Consider the following 19,841-nt stretch of genomic DNA (forward strand, 5'->3'; position numbering starts at 1 on the left):
CTGGGCTCACCTATTCTGGCTAAGGCTTTTAAGCTTATATGAGTTGCCTACTTCCTGAGATGTCACCTAATATATTGAATAAGAGTTATATATAGTGATTTGGTTGCATATGGAAAATATCAAATCCTTAAGTCAAGGTAAAACCTTGCCAAGTGATCCTTTGCACACTCCAGAGCTGACAATGCCTTACAAGAGAGTCACCATGTTAGAGTAATTGGGTGAAAAAGCTATTCCACTGATGTGCTGAGAACTATAGGCATCACAATGGGTCAGACATGTCAGAATGGGAAATAGACTGGACAGATATTATAAAGGATAATAGTCAAGTTTCTAGAGTACTTTGATCAGAGAGGAAGGTTCAGACCTAAGCCGTAGTGAAAAGTTGTTCTCATTAGGTAAACCCTCAGCTACTCCTGGACTACAGGCTGCTGACTCCCTTTCTGCGTTTATATTCTTTGCTGAGTGCAGATGAGTCTGCTAATCACAGACCAGAATATTCCCTGGCAGAAAAGATACAGAGATGCCACCCAGTTAGGAACACACACCTGTTTCTGTCTTCTAATGAGGAGTCAAATGATACATCATCTTATTCCTTTGAATCAGTGCAACTTCTAGGGGAAGAGAGCTTGGGAATGGTGGGTCTTTGCTCAGTCTTCCCAATAAGGATCAGGTAAAGTAGTTAATAACAGAGCCTGGATAGCTGATATCTTGTCTCACACTATGCACACTAGCTTCTACCATTTGAGGATTTCAACCAAAACTACATTAAAATCCGACTTTGAAAATATCCTTAACGAAGGTAGAACTGCTTAATCCTGGATATGTACCCAAAGAATTATAAATCATTCTCCTATAAAGACCACATGCACACGTATGTTTATTATGGCACTATTCATAATAGCAAAGACTTGGAACCAACCCAAATGTCTATCAATGATAGACTGGATAAAGAAAATGTGGCACATATATACCATGGAATACTATGCAGCCATAAAAAAGGATGAGTTCATGTCCTTTGCAGGGACATGGATGAAGCTGGAAACCATCATTCTCAGCAAACTAACACAAGAACAGAAAACCAAACACCACATGTTATCAGTCATAAGTGGGAGTTGAACAATGAGAACACATGGACACAGGGAGGGGAACATCACACACTGGGGCCTGTTGGGGGTCGGGGGCTGGGAGTGGAATAGCATTAGGAGAAATACCTAATGTATATGATGAGTTGATGAGTACAGCAAACCACCATGGCATGTGTGTACCTATGTAACAAAACTGCATGTTCTGCACATGTACCCTAGAACTTAAAGTATAATTTTACAAAAAAAGACAGTATATAAAAAAGAAATTATTCTTTGGCCATTGTTGTAAAGTCATAATGTAGTTAGGGCTGCCTTCACCGGTGTGCATCCAGGGCCCCATGCTCGGAAGGACTCTGCCCTTGATTTAATGCTAGATTATTACTGTCTTAAAATTCTTCATAATTTTTGGACACAGAATGCTGCATTTTTATTCTGCACCGTGCTTTGCAAATTCTGTGCACAATTCTGTTTTTCATTGGCAGATAGGTGTAAACTCATGTCTTTCAGTTATTCAAAAATGCGTATTGAGGCCTTAAAAAGTAAATAAAAAAAATTGGATTAAAAAAACAAGACAGCATAAAGTAATGAACAGATTATAGGTTTTGGAGCTAGAGAAACTGAGTTTAACTTTAAATCTAAGTGTAAGACCTTAAGTTACCCTTTGAGCCTCATTTTTCATATTAGTAAATAGAGATGTTAGTACTTTCATCATTTTTGTGTATGAAGCTAAGCATAAACTAGGTGATTAGATTTATGCTAGGCATTCTAAATAATTTATGCTAATTATTATTTTAAAAGAAATCATGGAAAAAATTGAGATGAAAGAGGACATCTAAAAGGTTGTCAGCAGCATTATTATTCTTCGTTTTGAAATGAAATTCTTTTCAAGCAATAACACTCAGCTTTCACTTTTATTCAGAGAAGATAAAGACCGTGTTTATAGTTTATAATTTCAAAACAAAGTAGCACTGTACATAAGGTGTCAGAGCAAGTCATGTTGCTAAGGTTTCGAGACCTGCAGTTCTTACCCTCTTCAGTTTTTTCATCCAGTTCACCTAACAGGGACCCAGTTCACAGCAGTTCAAAGTCCTACTAAAGAACAATGAGATAATTGTGTTTCATGCAACTTTAACTCTAACCAGTTCCATTTCCAAGTTTAAGGATGGGGAGAGTTTTGCCAGCAAGTTCTATAAATGATCAACATCTGAAACAGATTCAAATCAGAGCCATTTATCCAGGACTTACTATAGATAGGATGCAAATAAGGTATAGTATCTCCTTGTGAGAATATGAAATACATAGTGGGAAATATAATAGGTAGGTTAAATATGGATTCTTCATGTGTGAGGGTGTTCTGTACTCCCTGACCACATATGGTCAAAATAAGGGTGGTGTTAAAAGATGCCCAGACTAGACTTCTAACAATGTTTCTCTTTTTCCTGTTTGGGGTCATCTATTATTATGACCTGAATGAAGAGAAGGCTATTGCTGCTTCAATTCACTCTTCTGCTGCTGGTACCTAAAAGAAGAAATGGGCACTAGGGCAGAAGGAAACGTCTGTGTGGTTTTCTTTCTGGGTTTTGTTTTTTCATGTTTTCATCATTTAATTGAAAAATTGAGACTCTTCATTTAAAGACAAGTGGGTCCAAGAACACAGTGTTTGTATTTGGATGTTGAAAAATACACATTGTGCTTCTTGTGTGTCTGCTTATTCTGTTCTTTTTTAACACAATGGTGTATCATTAAGAAAGCTCCAGGCATATGAGCAACCTAATTCTTTTTGTAAATATTAACCTTACTGAATCAAAGCTGTCCTTTCAATCAAGCTCTTAGTTTCTAAAAGGCAAGTGGAAATAAATTACACAAAGATCTTCAATAGTCATTTAAAAATATTTTGGTGTGGTTTTCTATTGATCTGAATAAAGTCTTTCCATAAACTTTAAAAAAAAAAACACTTTTGTAAAATGAATTCAACTATTTTGAAGTGAATGTTAAGCCGAAGCAAACTGCAATAATACACTCTAATGGGTAGAAACTCATGGATATTAATCTCCTTAATATCTTTACTATCTACAAAAGACTGCCTTCATGACATGAACATATACATATTCTAACTACAGAAGCAATACGTGCTCAATGCAGAAAACTTGGTAAACACCAAGGAATACAAACGAAACTCAAAAGCCACGATTTTACCAATTGATGTAATTATTGTCATATCAAGACTTTTTTCCAGGCCAAGGTTCAGTCATTGACCCAATACATATGTATTTTGTGTCTATTCTGTCCAAGGCACCATGCTAAGCATTGGGGATACCTTTGTAGAGATGAACTGATTTCTAACATCTCGAGGCTCATTTCTTAATGTAGGATAGAGGTGAAATTTATGAAAAATATTTTTAAATTTATCATAAGTGATATGAGAGGATGTCATGGAAGACACATATGACAAAGCAATGCTTTGACTTCTAATTAATGGAATTAATAATCAGAAGGGAATGTATGGGTGAAGAAAGTCCTAGGTAAATAGCACAGCACAGTTATAAACTATATGTATTATGGTCTGCATTAAAACATTCCTACATCAGTATTCTTCTACAGCATAGGGTTCATTATTCTGTTATATGGATGTATTATACGCAATTTATTTAACCAATCTTTTAATATATTTTATGTATGGAATTAACAAATAATGATGCAATTAATTTCTATGCACACAGACTCAGCAACTTGTGAGACTGTTTCTCTAGAATAAATTTAAATTCATAGGAATGGACATGTTTAGCCAAAAGATATACACATTTTTAGGGATTTTTAAAAAGCACATTTTCAAATTACACTCTAGAAAGGAAGCAACAGTCTGCATTCCCACCAATAGTGTATGAGAGAATCTATTTCCTACACCCTGATTATCCCTGGATGTTATCAGATGTTAGTTCTTTTATTCCTTGACAATTTGATGTACAAATAGGGAAAAAGCAAGTCACTATTTTTATTTGCATTTCGTTGATTTCTAGTAAGATTCTACATTATGAAAATATTTTGAATTAAGCAATCACACATGAGGCTGGTTAGTTTTTAAGACTGAAATACACTAAACCAATGAAGAGAAGAAATAATGAAGGAAGGAAAGGGTTCTGATTCCTATTTTTACTTTGCTATTTTTGGTTTGCTGTAAAAACATAAACTTTTTATGGGAAGGATGCACATGGATACACAAATAACGGAGTTTTGGTAGTTGAAAAAATTTTAGGTGGATCTATAAATTAAGAAACTCTTACTATAAATGCTATGCTTTTAAATAATTCCAGAATATCTTTATTATTACCCAAATTCCATACCACCTATAGATTTTAATAAAGAGGAGACTTTTAGGAAGACTGTTAAAAATAAAGATGGTCTCTACTCATTCCAAATGTTGCTCATACTGTATCTATAAATGATTTCTTCAACTGATAATGCTTTCTTTCCCTTTTATTTTTTTTCTAAGGAAAAACTGGTCTACTTCCTGGATCGTTCTTTCTAGTCGAAAAATTGAATTTTACAAAGAATCCAAGCAACAGGCTCTGTCCAATATGGTAAGTAATTCTCTGTTTCTATTGTTAAACACTTTTTCAGAAATATTGTCGAATTAAAAATTTATTTTATCAGAAATCACACTAAAACCTCCAAGCTACCAACATCTGAAAACAGATGGAGAAAATAACTAAATAAACTTTTAATCAGATGAAGGGAAAATAGAACTTAGTGTCTGTTTTATTAAGTGGTGCATTTGGAGAATAATCACAAAATGAGATGTATGGTGAGCGGCTATGTAGTAATGTGAAGGTAACACTTTAAATTAAGGTGCCATTTATAAATGCCTTATTCTTATTTATGAAATGATCACTAAATGCAGCTACTTGCTCAAATAATGTATCATAAAGTATGTTATAAAATGCATTAGTAATAAATGCTTAACGGATGATACTATGGGAAGCTGTTTTAAAGAATATTATAAGACGTAAATCGTATTAAACCATGTATGTGCATCTTTAATACATGAATTTAAGTTGTTATCTAGCATGCTATAAAGTGCTTCAGACATTAATAAATAATAATAAACTGTTTATAAATGGCACCTTAATATAGGGTATTACCAATGAGGAAACACTCTAAATTAGCCAAGAGATTTTTTATCTCAGTCTAACTGTGACGTTCACTATATCCAGCTAACCTTTTTGAATTTTTCTATGACCCCATCTAATGGAGCTAATACAATTTCTGTATCATGTAGTTATTACAAAGTGAAATTTGTAGGGTTTCTCCATTGTACCTGGAAGAGGGCCTCACATATACTTGCAAAGATTTGACAGTGATAGTAAGTAAGAGCAATTCGGAGCCAGTTACTGGGGCAATTCAAGCTCAAAACCTTGCTGCCCAAACACAAGAGCTGCCACAAGATGTAGGAGACAGTGGGCAGGCAACATATCTGACAGCCTCCTGATTAGGAAGGACTCCGGGCAGGAACTAACCTGCCACAGCCCATCGGCCTGATGGATGACAAGGAAAGGGGTCGCCTGGCAGGAGTTACCCACAATGAACTAATTTATATTTGGCAGGTAATAAAACGATGGGAAGTTCTTTGCTCTCCAGCCACTAGTTGTGTTTGCTATGTAATCCTCTTTAAATAGAAAATAGAAAGTCATTTGCTAAGAGATTTTTCTTAGAAGAAGATTTTAGTAAGAACAAAAGGTAGCATTTGGCTTGCTTCTGATGACCGCAGTAGCCTTTATCCCCAAGTGGCTTGATGATTTTGGAGTCTCAGTGCTGTCCGATCTGTAAACTAATTATGAATAAATTTAAAATATATCTCAGTCCTTTGTATTTTTAATTTAAACTGCCTCAGAAATTTTTTTAGGGTTTTTTGTTTTGTTTTGTTTTTATTTTTGGCTACACTAAGGTTGAGATAATCTTTTTAAGGAAAATAAAGTACCCCTAAGGGCCAGGCACAAAACAACTTTCATCCACTTGCAGGTCCTTTGTCTTCCCTTTGAATGAGCTCTAGGGGGGACGTCAGGAGGGGAGGAAAGTCGCTGGCCTTGCTGAGTTTGGCTGCTGAAAAGATGATCTTCCCCTGCTGAGTGAGAAGAATTCCGTTGGGAAGAGAGTTTATGCAAATGTGTGGGATAATGGGCGGGATAAGATTCCATATTTTAAAGCATTTGGTTTATTTTTATTTTATTATTTTAATCTTTTTATACCAGGAGATAAAATTATCAGCTGTTAAATTTTATACAGGTGAAAGAAAACTCCCTTTCTGATTGCAGGCAAACCTTGCAAGTTAGCTCACTAATTGCATGCCTCTTGTTCAACCTTCAGAACTGTTGTAAATTGACAATAGACTTGACTTGTAGAAGAAATTTGTTAACATTTTTCTGGCAGTCCTTATTTATTACTTCTGGCCCCATCTGTAATGCTTTTATGGTTTCTACCAGGCACTTACTGTCTTCAAAGTCAATTCAGAGCAGCAACTAACTGTGTTTTGTGGTAATGGGTAAGAGAATTACAGATTCATGTTTGTGCTGCATGAATTGACTTGCTAGTCAACTTCTTGGATCCATTTCTAACCCAGTATTAAAGGTCTAGTGGGATAGCCCACATTTACCAGTTCCAGTGTTAGAGAAACGATACAACCATTGCCAGGCCTTGATTAAAGATGCTGTGGTTTTATTTTGAAAGAGATTTATGCTCAAGTTTCTGAATTTCTCTTGCACCCCCTTAGACTTGTTCTGGTGCTGTTCATTGTGCTTCTGGAAAAAAGTCTGCCCCTTCCTCCTAGGGGTCAAGACAAGCTGCCTAAGTGAGTGCAGAATGTGATTTAAAAGAATAAACAGTATTTTAGTCCTTATACAAATGATCTTTAAGTGTTAATGCAGCAGTGAGACAAGGCAACAAAACCAGCCAGAAAAGTTTTGAAGTTGGACTCTAGGGGATGTAATTCTATTTTTACCACTTAGAAGCTGATAACATTACTTACTTCTTTGAGCTTCAGAATCCTTACCTCTGAAATGGACATAGTGGTACCTGCCAACAGAATTAGTAAATAATGAAATTAATTAGTAAAAACAAATACATAATGACCAAAAAAATTATTGTGCTTTATTATATCATATGCTATTAAATACAGAAATATAGCATATTCTGTAGTACACAATATACAGTGGAATTATATTATTACATTAGTTTTGTACTTGACCTGATTCAGACATTTATAGAACAGAGAATGTACTAATTCAAGAAACTCCATCATGCATGATCTCCAAAAGAATGTATCCAGAAGTAGCATAAAATACTGTCTCAGAGCAACGACTAATACTGAAAATAAAGCCATCCATCCATTTAGGGCTCTAGATTTTAACCTCCTGAATGTCCATACGAAGTATCCCAGTGCCCCCATCTTCTTCCTTTGGTTCTTACCCTTGCTGTTTTCACGTTTAATACAGCATGTTACAAAGTATTGTGCCTGACCCCACATTCTGTGTTTGTCTACTTTTCTTTCTCACTGAAGTTCTTCCAGTTCATATCTGTCTTAGTTAGGACTGCTATATCAAAGTACCAAAGGCTGGGTGACTTAAACCACACACGTGCATTTCGCCCAGTTTTGGAGGCTGGGAAGTCCACGATGGAGGCACAGGTGGATCTGGTGTCTGCTGAGGTCCTGCTTCCTCGTTTGCATCTGTCCTGTCTTCTCACTGTGTCCTCACATGGCAGAGGGCAGAAAATGAGAGAGCAGACGTTCATGTCTTTTCACATAAAGCCACTAATCCCATTCATGAGGGCTCTACCTTTATGGTCTAATTACCGCCCAAAGGCCCTGCCTCCTAATGACATCACACTGGGGTTTAAGGTTTCAACATAGGAATTTTAGAGGAACACATTCAATCCATAACAATATCCAAGTCACATTTTTATCAAAAGCAGCCTTACTGTGCAAATAAGCACAGAATCACTTTGCTTATTTTCATAGAGATTCAGTGAGTCAGTAATAGAGAAGGAAGAATGACCTATTCTGTTCTTGTTTTATAAAAAGGACATTGAATCGTAACTGACCACCTACTATCATCAGCATTTTATAACAGAAAGGACATTATAAAATAACCAATCCAAATTATAGAAAGGATAAAATTATCAGAATAAAAGACACTCTTTACCAAAAAGGAAACTGTCCCCCTTATTTGCCTAACATACTCTCTCTTTTGCTCATCAGGACAAGTGGATCTGGACTGACTGGTCCTCCAGTGAGGAGGAAAACCACTCGTGTCCCTAGATCCAGATTTCCTGAATTATCAAGGAAAGGATGGTGTTCGTATTCTCATATTTTTAAATGTATTTTTATGTATAACTCACTTAAAATCTTTAAAATATTATAAAATAATGCAGAAACCATTTTAAGTAAAATGTATAAAACATCTGTATGTATTTTTAATAGGTATTAATCAATCACCTACATAAGCACCACCCAGGACGAGATATAGACCCTGCCAGCCCTTCAGAAGCCCCAACCCCTATCAGTTGTCCCTTTGTCATCATAGCCTCTTCCCTTCTCTGGAGTCTCTGGAGCCACGAACCTGTGTGTTAGTCATTATTTTGTTGCCTTTCATTATTTTCCCACCTATAGCTATATACCTTAAAAATATAATTTAGGTATTTTTTAATTCATATAAAGGGAATCCTAGTGTATGTTTCTTTTGTTTCTTGTTTCTTTCACTACATATTTATTGCTTTTTCTGTCCTTTAATATTTTATCCTTCCATTTTTTTCTTTACTAGTTTGGGAGGATACACTTTGTTTCTATTCTGTAGGTATAGTTAACTTAGGATTACAGCATTAGTACTTATCAACAAATAAGGCTAGTGTGAGATCCTTTACCTTCTACTAAGATATTACTTTAGAATATTTTTAAGCAATTTATCCCTTTCTCAATGTATATGTTATTACCATCTGGTGTTTTAATTTTTTAAATACCACTAGACATTATTATTCTCTTTTATGGAGTCAATGTTTGTTTACATTTGCCTAATATTTGGTGCATTCTTTGCTATTTATTTGTCTATGAACCTTGGACTTGCTTTCTAGGATCACTTTTTCTTCTGCTTGAAATACATTCTGAGAAATTCCTGTGCTAAGGGTCTTGCAGGGACAATCTATCTCATAGTCTGCTTATTTTGAAAAAAATCTCTATTTCTCCCTCATCCTAGAAATATATATTCTCTTTGAATATAGAATTTTTAGTTGGTAGTCATTTTCAGTCAGCATGTCAAAAATATCATCACACTGTCTTTTGTTTTCCATTCTTACAATCAAATCACCTGTTCACACAACTGCTCTTTTCTGATTGCTCATAATATTTTTCTCATTACCTTTGTTTTTCTACAGTTTCACCATGATGCATACAGATGTCAGTTGTCAGTTGCTTTTCATTGTTCCTTCCTGGATTGTTATGCTCCTTAAAATTATTTATTGCTGTCATTAATATATTTCAGAAAATTTCCGATAGCTATCTTTTTTTTTCTTTTCTTTCTTTTTTTTTTTTTTTAGACAAAGTCTCACTCTGTCACCTAGGCTAGAGTGCAGTGGCATGATCTTGGCTGCCTACAACCTCTGCCTCCTATGTTCAAGCAATTCTCAGCCTCAGCCTCCAGAGTAGCTGGGATTACAAACATGCACCACCATTCCTGGCTAATTTTGGTATATTTAGTAGAGATAGGGTTTCACCATGTTGGCCAGGCTGGTCTTGAACTCCTGACCTCAAGTGATACACCTGCCTCAGCCAACCAAAGTGCTGGGATTACAGGTGTCAGCCACCCTGCCAGGCCCAATGGCTATCTTTTCAAATGTAGCCCCTTTTATATTCCCTCTCATCTCCTTCTAAGCCTTCAGTTAAACCCATGTTAAATTTCTCACTGTATTCTCTAAATGCCTTACACTCTTATTTTTCTTATATTTTTGTCTTTCTGAGCTTCATTGCAAATAATTTCTCTTTAGGTATCTTCCAGTTCTTCATTCTCCTTTCATAATGAACATTAAGCTTTTAATTTCAATTATCATAATTTTTAGTTCTAGAATTTTGTTTCTTTTAAAAATGTACTATGTATATTGAGTTAATTTTTTTTCTGCAGGTATTTTTTAAGACTATTTTATTTTATTGTAACTAGGAGGAAGGAAGAGTTGTTTTATAATCTGTATTTTGTGATTCTAACATCTAAATTTGTGTCAGTATGTTTCTGCTGGTTCTTACTCATGTTGCTTTGTTTTCTTGTATGTCTGGTTATCTTTGACTGTGTGCTAATCATTGGTATTGAAATATTATCATGGGAGGCACTTTGAGGCCTAGGATACATGTGTCCTATTCCATATTATTTTAGATTTTTCTCGTGAGGTTTGGGACCTTCCCAGAGACTATCTCAACCTAAATAAACAATATAAAACTCTCCAATTATGTCTACATAATAGGAGGGCCATAGCTATCCTGCCACTTCTCAGGGACAAGATTGTGTCTCATTTTTTCTTATTTTCTTATTTTACATTTCTCATCTACCAAAACAGTCTTCTTTATATTTGTTTGGGTTTGGAGAAAGGCAACAAGTTTAATATTGGTTCTCCCTTATTCTTTATAACACTTCGGCCAGGACCTTGCTCCATTATTCTGGGTTTGATTGACCAAAGCTCAAATGTGTAGCATAAACAAATGACCTCAGGAAAAATGCAGTTATGTTACTTTGATTTTCAGCCTCCCTCACTGACTTCATATTTCCACCCCTAAAAAATATTTACGGTGGCAATCCCACTGTCTTTTCATATTTTCAATTCTTTTAAGGAGTAATTTTAAAAAGAAACATTTTATCCAGCATTTTTATTGTTTTCAGTGGGAGAGTTGATTCAAAAACATAGCTTCTCATTACAATCTACCTCACTTTAATTTAAGTATGCATTTGGTTAATCAAGTTTGTGCTATTTATATAAATCTTGGTGGGAAAAGACTTCATAAGAATATGTATTGAAATTCTACAATGAACAGCTTGCTCGTTAGGGCTACATATAAGGCATAGAGATATAATCAAGATATAGTCTTTGCCTTATAAAATCTCTGCCAAAAAATAGGGTGAGATGAAATAAGAAACATAGTAGAGGGTTTTTTTTTCCTGAGATTTTGAAGAAGGCGAGCTCACATCTGTGAAAGCTTTGAATTGGGCCTTGAAGGACAGTTATAATTTGAATATGTGGAGATTTGTAGGGAGGGAGTGCAGGGGGATAAAAAACATGAACAATGGCATAAAACTGAGAATGGGCAGAGTCTGTGCACAGCAAAGAGAAATGAATTTTTGGTTTGGTTTGAAGATAGGATAAAAGAAAAGGATTGAGAAGAGTATCATGACCTGAGATTTGCTATGAGGGACATATGAGTTTAATGAGTTGTGTTAGCGTCCTCCAGGTGTCTTCATTCTGGAATAATCTGTCATGGCTATTATTTTAACAAACATACACTGAATAGCAGTACTAGTCAGTGTTATGTATCTTAAAAGAGCCAGGCCTATTGTAGGGCTAAAGCAAGAGAGGATGTTCATTCTTCAAGGATCTTCATCTCATTTACTGCAGAAGTGAAAACTGTTTCCTCAGCAGCACCCACATTAGTGTTTGTTTCATCTGGTGCTAAAGAAGTACTAGAGAATCAGGAGTTGTCTGTTTGATTTATCTTCTCAGACCTTGACTCACATTCCTTGTATTTTTCGGATACGCTTTCCTATTTTGGTATTAGTGAAGTATTTCTTTTTTTTTTTTTTTTTTGAGACGGAGTCTCGCTCTGTGGCCTGGGTTGGAGTGCAGTGGCCAGATCTCAGCTCACTGCAAGCTCCGCCTCCCGGGTTTATGACATTCTCCTGCCTCAGCCTCCTGAGTAGCTGGGACTACAGGCGCCCACCACTGCGCCCGGCTAGTTTTTGTATTTTTTAGTAGAGACGGGGTTTCACCATGTTAGCCAGGATGGTATCGATCTCCTGACCTCGTGATCCACCCGCCTCGGCCTCCCAAAGTGCTGGGATTCCAGGCTTGAGCCACCGCGCCCTGCTAGTGAAGTATTTCAGTTGACTCTAGCACTTCGTTTGCAGTTTGACTCCTAAGTACCTGCTGTACTTTGTAATTTTAGAGCTTCTGCTTGAAGTGTTCGGGAGGCACCTGACCATGTGCATGGGATTTGGCAAATCTCCATTTTTGGTTAAACAAAACCCATTTGATGGATTGCATCGTAGAGAAGAAGCTCTGCAATTTAGAACATCCATTCATTTATTCTATCAACAGTTAACAACTCCTACCAGGTGTCACATAAATTTTTTCTTCTTGTTTTGTTCTTACCTTAGGAGCAACAGAAATATTCAAATGAATAATATACGATCCCTGCTCTTAAAGTACTCACAACATGGTAAAAGAGACATAATTTCATATAGGTTTATTGTAATAAAACCATGACTAAAGTGTTAAAAAATACTAGACAACATGCTGTGGAACCATAGATTTAGCTATAGCTGGTATTTTTCCAGAGAAACTACTATTGCAAATAATGTTCAGTTTACGTATCTCTCCTTTTGTTCAAATATTACTGTTTGAGATTATTATATCAAATATTATTGAGCATCTCTTATGTTTAAGTCAGTATAATAGATTTTTAAGTCACTATGATAGGTGCTCTGAAAGATAAAAAAATGAACCAAACTGAAACAAATAGAAAGTATGGCTTTAGATTGAGTATAGTGAAAAAATGGATGTTGGTAGTTGTCCTAAAATGGCATGAACAAGACATGGGGTTGTTTTATGATAACTCAGAGAGAAGTGTGATTACTTCCATTTGGATAGGATTTGAAATATATTCATGGGGGAAGTGACATTTGAGCACATTTTTGAAGGATGAATAGGATTTTGATATAAAAGGGGGCAAAAGATATTTTATGTACTAATAAGAAAGTAATTAATAATGAAATATGGAACATTCTTTTTTTGTTGTTTATTTTACAGATGTATATTGATCTCTTGCCTTCTTCCATGCACTGTGTACTAGTCACTGTTCTTGAAATGTTTTAATGGGGGTTCCCTGAGGTCTAGAGTGAATATTTCCTAGTCCAGACTATTTTGTGTTTCTTCTGTAAGTTACCTGGGAGTGAGGAATAGCTTCAAACTAAGTTAAGGAACAGCATTGTGGAACAGCAAGCAGTGTAATTTGGTTAGAAAGTCAGTGTGGGGGGCCGGGCGCGGTGGCTCAAGCCTGTAATCCCAGCACTTTGGGAGGCCGAGACGGGCGGATCACGAGGTCAGGAGATCGAGACCATCCTGGCTAACCCGGTGAAACCCCGTCTCTACTAAAAATACAAAAAACTAGCCGGGCGAGGTGGCGGGCGCCTGTAGTCCCAGCTACTCCGGAGGCTGAGGCAGGAGAATGGCGTGAACCCAGGAGGCGGAGCTTGCAGTGAGCTGAGATCCGGCCACTGCACTCCAGCCTGGGTGACAGAGCAAGACTCAGTCTCAAAAAAAAAAAAAAAAAAAAAAAAAGAAAGTCAGTGTGGAACTGGTTTATGAAAGACCTTGAACAGGATTGGGAGAAGAGATCATTTCATTCTGTAGGCAATGTAACCAATATGAAATATTCTCAATTTCTCAATTAAGAGAGACTCGGAGTTTTCAGATGTTTGGGGAATTTATATATATATATAGAGAGAGAGAGAGGGAGAGAGAGAGAGAGAGTCTGTCTTAATTTTGTATATGTATAATTTAAAAACACATGTAGGACTTGGTAAATTATCTGAGAGACATGTTCTCAAAATTTATGCAAATAGATGTGAGCAATAAGGCCTGAGCTCTTAAGACAGAGAAAATTGTAAAACGGCTGTTTGTCATCATTTTGGCTCAATGCATTTAGTAAATCACAGGACATCTTTTCACTGACAAAATATTTTGATATTCTCATATGTCTCTGACCTCCAACAGTATGGTCATTTCTAAAGAAGTTCTAGTGCAAAGTGAACAAGCAGAGCTATTCATCTAAGGAGAGCTAAAAACATGCTGTCCTAAGAACTAGGTGTGTCACCATCTCAGTGAGCAATGGTTGCAAACCTAGTGGTGTTTTCATCTGACTCCAGAATATCTGTTTAGTGTCACACCCTACTTAAACAAAACTAACAATCAGATGCTGTGGAACTCATTCTTATCAATTGGGTGGATGAGAGCCACTGTTTCTATTGTATTCATCACATACTGCTCAGAAAATTTAGTGTCACTTTTGATATAAATTTGAGAACATTGTAAATATTTTAGGGAATATTTTCCTCCTAAAATTGTGTGGTTCTAAAGCCAGTATATTCAATAGAAAGCCTATATGTTGGGTGTGTAAGGGACTTTTGTGTTACTCTTATGTTTTTTATTTTACATTGTACTAATATGTATTTTTAATCAGAGCCAACAACTGGCAATTTTTACTTTTTAAAAATTATATTTTGGCATTTTACATTTAAGTCTTTAATCCATCTTGAGTTAAATTTTGTATATGGTGTAAGGAAGGGGTCCAGTTTCAATTTTTGGCACATGGTTAAGCCAGTTCCCCTAGCACTATTTATTAAATAAGCTATAAAAACCCTAGAATGAAATCTAGACAATACCATTCAGGACATAGGCACAGACAAAGATTTTATGATGAAAATGCCAAAAGCAATTGCAACAGAAGCAAATAGTGACAAATGGGGTCTAATTAAACTAAAGAGATTCTGCACAGCAAAAGTAACTATCATCAGAGTGAACAGACAACTTTCAGAATGGGAAAAAAAAATTGCAGTCTATTCATCTGACAAAGTTCTAATACCCAGAGTCTATAAGGAACTTAAACAAATGTACAAGAAAAAAAATAAACAACCCCATTAAAAAGTAGGCAAAGGATGTGAACAGACACATCTCAAAAGAAGACATACATGCAGCCAAAAAACATATAAAAAAAGCTCAACATCGCTGATCATTGCATAAATGCAGATCAAAACCCCAATGAGATACCATCTCGCACCAGTCAGAATGGCAATTATTAAAAAGTCAATAAAGAACAGGTGCTGGTGCGGTTACAGACAAAAAGGAACACTTTTATACTGTTGATGGGAGTGTAAATTAATTTAATCATTGTGGAAGACACTGTGGTGATTCCTCAAAGACCTAGAGGCAGAAATATCATTTGACCCAGCAATCCCATTACTGAGTGTATACCCAAAGGAATACAAATTATTGTACTATAAAGATACATGCACGTGTATGTTCATTGCAGCACTGTTTACAATAGCAAAGACATAGAGTCAACCTAAATGCCTATCAATGATAGACTGGATTAAGAAAATGTGGTACATGTAGACCATGGAATACTGTGCAGCTATTAAAAGGAACAAGATCATGACCTTTGCAGGGACATGGATGGAATGGAAGTCATTATCCTTAGCAAACTAACACAGGAAGAGAAAAACACACTTATATGTGGGAGCTGAATGATGAGAACACATGGACAGAGTGTGGGGAACAACAAATACTGGGGCCTGTTGGAGGGGGTGGTGGGGAGAGGCACAGCATCAGGAAGAATAGCTAATGGATGCTGGGCTTAATACCTTGGTGATGGGATGATCTGTGCAGCAAACCACCATGGCACACGTTTAGCTATGTAACAAACCTGCACATCCTGCACATGTACCCCTGCACATAAAAGTGAAAGAAAAAAATTGTATTTTTAAAAGGTGCAATGTGATGTTTTGGTGCATGTATACATTGTGGAATGATTAAATCAAGCTATTAACATATCCATTACCTCATTTTTTATGTGTAATGAAAATATTTAAAATATAATCAATGATTTTTAAATATATAGGATGTTATTATTAACTATGGTTACCATGCTGTACAATGGATCTCTAGAATTTATTTTTCTTGTCTAATAGAAATTTTGTACACTTTAAGCAACATCTCCCCATACCTTTCCCCAAACCCCCAGGCCCTGGTAAGTACTATTCTGCTCTCTGCTTCTATGAGTTTGATGTTATATAAATTTTACTTTTAAAAACAGAAAACTTTTCTAAGGCATTTAATGAACTATTAACTTTTCCAAACCACTCATTCAGCCATAACTTTGGAAGCAAAAATGGGCAACATAAAAGGCCTCATCAAAATAATTGGTTTTCAGCCTGGCCCACATATTGAGACCCTGTCTCTATGAAAGTTATTTTAAAAAATTAGTTGGGTGCAGTGGCCCATGCTTATAATCCCAGTACTTCGGGAGCCCAAGGCAGGTGGATCACCTGAGGTCAGGAGTTTGAGACTAGCGTGTTCAACATGGAGGAACCCCATCTCTACTAAAAATACAAAAAGTAGTTGGGTGTGGTGGCACACACCTGTAACCTGAGCTACTTAGGAGGCTGAGGCACAAAAATTGCTTGAACCCAGGAGGTGGTGGTTGCAGTGAGCCGAGATCCCATCACTGCCCTCCAACCTGGGTGATAGAGTGAGACTCTCTGTCAAAAAAAAAAAAAAAAAAAAAAAAGCCATACATGGTGGTGATGCACCTGTAAGTCCAGCTACTTAGGAGGTCGAAGCGGGAGGATCACTTAAACCCAGGTGTTTGAGGCTGCAGTGAGCTATGATTAAGTCACTGCACTATAGCCTAGGCAACAGAATGAGACTCTGTCTCTAAAAAAATATAAATAAATAATAAATAATAATTTGTTTACTTTTACAAAATATTGTTTACTTTCAATATGAGTAATGAACACACACATTAATTAAATAATGCAATATATCTAATGCTTATTCACTGTAGTATGACTTTAACAACAAAATGAACTTATTTGTGGAGGGAAAATGATGTGATTTAGCAAAAAGATGAAAATAGTTTCAATCAGAAAGCTATTCATGAATTATTGAGTATTCCATGCAAAATGAATATGGAATGATTTTATTTTTGTAGAGTGAGTATTGAGCCCTTATTCAGACCCCTGCTTAAGAAGATCATGAAAAAATGGAGGGGCAAACAAAAGATCTATCAGCCTTAGACTAATGAAGGCATTTTAAAATCTCTGTTTAATCATTTAATTCTCATAATAGTAGTATTCTTGCCACATCAGCATGGTTATCATTGATGCAGTATGTTAGTATAGCTGTAGATTGCACCATCATATGGACTCATCATACATTTAATGATTAGAAAAAACAAGTTACAGTTCAAAATCTGGAGGATAATGGGTAGAGATGGAAATACAGAGAAGAAAAAAGGGGAATTAAAGTCCCGTGTTTTATTAATGTAAACTTTGTAAGGAAAAAAATCAAGTGATCGATATTGCTATAAATGAAGCCATGTTCTCTGGTTATATTTTTTTCAAGTTTTGGCCATTAACTGTAATAAATTCTGTATCTTACATAATTTTTAATAACCACAAAAATCCATGAAATTGACAGGATCCTTTATAAATGGATCAGAGCTTACTGTCCCTCAATAAACCTCACCTTAGGCTCTCTCAGAAAACTATTTAAATTATGAAGCTTGTCTCTCTGTGGTTTATCATTTTGATCAATGAAATGCATCTGTTTTGGAGCTTGCATTTCTCTAAGATAAAATGAGCTTTCACCCCACAGTGCATTTTTTAATTTATAGAGTATATGTATAGTCTTTCTTAAAAATTCACTACTAAATTGAAATGCTCTGAGCAGCAGTATCACATTAGGTAGAAATAGGGGCTTTCAAGTCAGATCACCTGGGCTAGGAATCCCAGGTTCATGTTTTACTTGCTGCTCTAGTTTATTTTCAAATGTTAATGATAAACTTTATTTTCATATATTTCTTGGCTATCTCAACTGCAATATGAGATTAACAAGGGTGACTATCTCATAGAACCATACGTGAGAAAATTGATGCAATGTGCCTGACACAGAGCAAACATAATAAATCCTAATTGTATTTATCGTTATCGTTATTATTACGTGAAGCAATAGAGTACAGTTGTTAGGGGTAGCGGCAGATGAGGGAAGGCTAAAGGGAGAATGTGGGAAAGATCTGCATGTGCCTAGAAGTCTTTTTGCTCACATTCCAGTGGTGAGAATGAATAATTGGCCACATTCTGATGCAAATAGGGCTGGAAATAAGGTCTTCAGCTGGTGGCGAGCTGGCTCCCAGTGACAACTAAAGGTGCTTGAAGAGGGACCACAGCACACATTTTGGTGGAGAGCAATTCGCCTCTGCCACAGTGAGAGCAACATCAGTTGTCTCAATCTTGGTTTTCTGGAAGACAAAGCCTGAATTAAGAGCCATGCTTTATTTGGGAGGTACAAATCCAGGACACAGAGAGTGAAGTGAAAAGGAAGTCAGGCCAGAAATGATGGGGAGTAGTACAGGGATGTTACCATGTTGGCTCCCCTCTACAATGAGCTTCAAAGAGACAGAAAAGGGGCTGCAAGTACACTGGTGAAAGCTTAAAGCAATCTGTGGGAGGAAGGGAGCAGAAGAAGGAAAAGGAATTTATCTCCCATATTTCTTCCCATTTCCTGCACTTTTCCCATTTCCTGAACTTTTGGTTAAATTTCACCACCCAGAGTCTTCACTTGCCTGCATCAGTTGGACCTGCCTCAGCCTTGGGAGGCTACTCAGAAAGCCAGGTCCCACACCCTGCAAAGTGGCATTTCATCTAAAGCAGGAAGTAGTGGAAGGAGCCAAAGTCCCCTCTGTAATCTGGCAGGCTGGGGGGGAAGTCTGGCATTCCAAGAAGGTGACTGGTCATTCTCAAGAGGTGGACTGCATTGCCCAGGCAGAGATGGTCATCTACAGGGACAGCTGAGGTTGACTGAGTGGATGACAGTCTAAGGGGAAACTCTGAGGAGGCACCTGAGACATCAAAAGTGTACCCAAGCTATTCACCTTGCAGAAATAAATTACCTTTTTAATATAATGTAAAGGTAAAACTGTATCAGTTGAGAACAAAATAAACTAAGTAGAAGCGATTATATTTATTCCAGCAAGATTTGGATTCAGAAACAAATGCAATAGGTGCTCATTTCTTGAAAAGTATAGAATACTTTCTCCTCAAAAACAAACAAAGAGCACATAACATTCTAGTGCCCACTATCACTAACAAAGGTTTATTTTTCTGAAAATGTGGTTTGATTTGGTCATGTAATATACTGAGAAATTTCACTGTAGAAACAATTTCTGTTATTATTAACATCATTTATATTCATATACATAAAACTCACATCTTATAATCAAAGTATCCTCTTTTATGTTGACAGGGGCCATACTTTAGACATTAATAAGATCAGGTATCCATTCAGTCCTCTTTCCTGAATCATTTTGCCCAAATGAGAATATATAAATGAGTTTTATCCTCCTCCATGAACAATTTTCCAGAATCAAAACCAGTTATGTGATAAAACTTAATTCCTCTAAACAGATTTTGTGTTTCGTGTTTCAAAATGATAAGGACAATCTGAGTCTATATTCTGGAATAGCAATTAATCCAAAATAAAAAATGGCGCTAATAACCTATTTCATAAAATCTGAGTTTTGTCTCTCTTTTTGAACCACATCTAGTAATAAGGGTATAAGGCTGTGCGGTCAAATGATTTGTGGCCTGCGTATATGCCTAATCTTCATCATGGAAGCTATCATCAAGCTAAAGAGCATCTGGCCTTTGATATTTTCTTAATATACATTAAAAGACTATG

General features: G+C 36.3%; 1 protein-coding gene across 2 annotated transcripts in view; it reads left to right on the plus strand.

The window, feature by feature from the left end:
- The window catches only part of ARHGAP15 (Rho GTPase activating protein 15), a 630,028-nt gene that overhangs the window by 97,053 nt on the left and 513,134 nt on the right, over nt 1-19,841 (plus strand). For both annotated transcript variants that reach the window (XM_023217490.1, XM_023217491.2), the window contains exon 5: nt 4,576-4,663. In XM_023217490.1, the coding sequence (XP_023073258.1) occupies nt 4,576-4,663 (88 nt within the window). The remainder of the gene's footprint in view (nt 1-4,575; nt 4,664-19,841) is intronic.

This window comes from Piliocolobus tephrosceles, chromosome 11 (genome assembly GCF_002776525.5).
Source record: "Piliocolobus tephrosceles isolate RC106 chromosome 11, ASM277652v3, whole genome shotgun sequence".
NCBI classification, from domain to species: Eukaryota; Metazoa; Chordata; class Mammalia; order Primates; family Cercopithecidae; genus Piliocolobus; species Piliocolobus tephrosceles.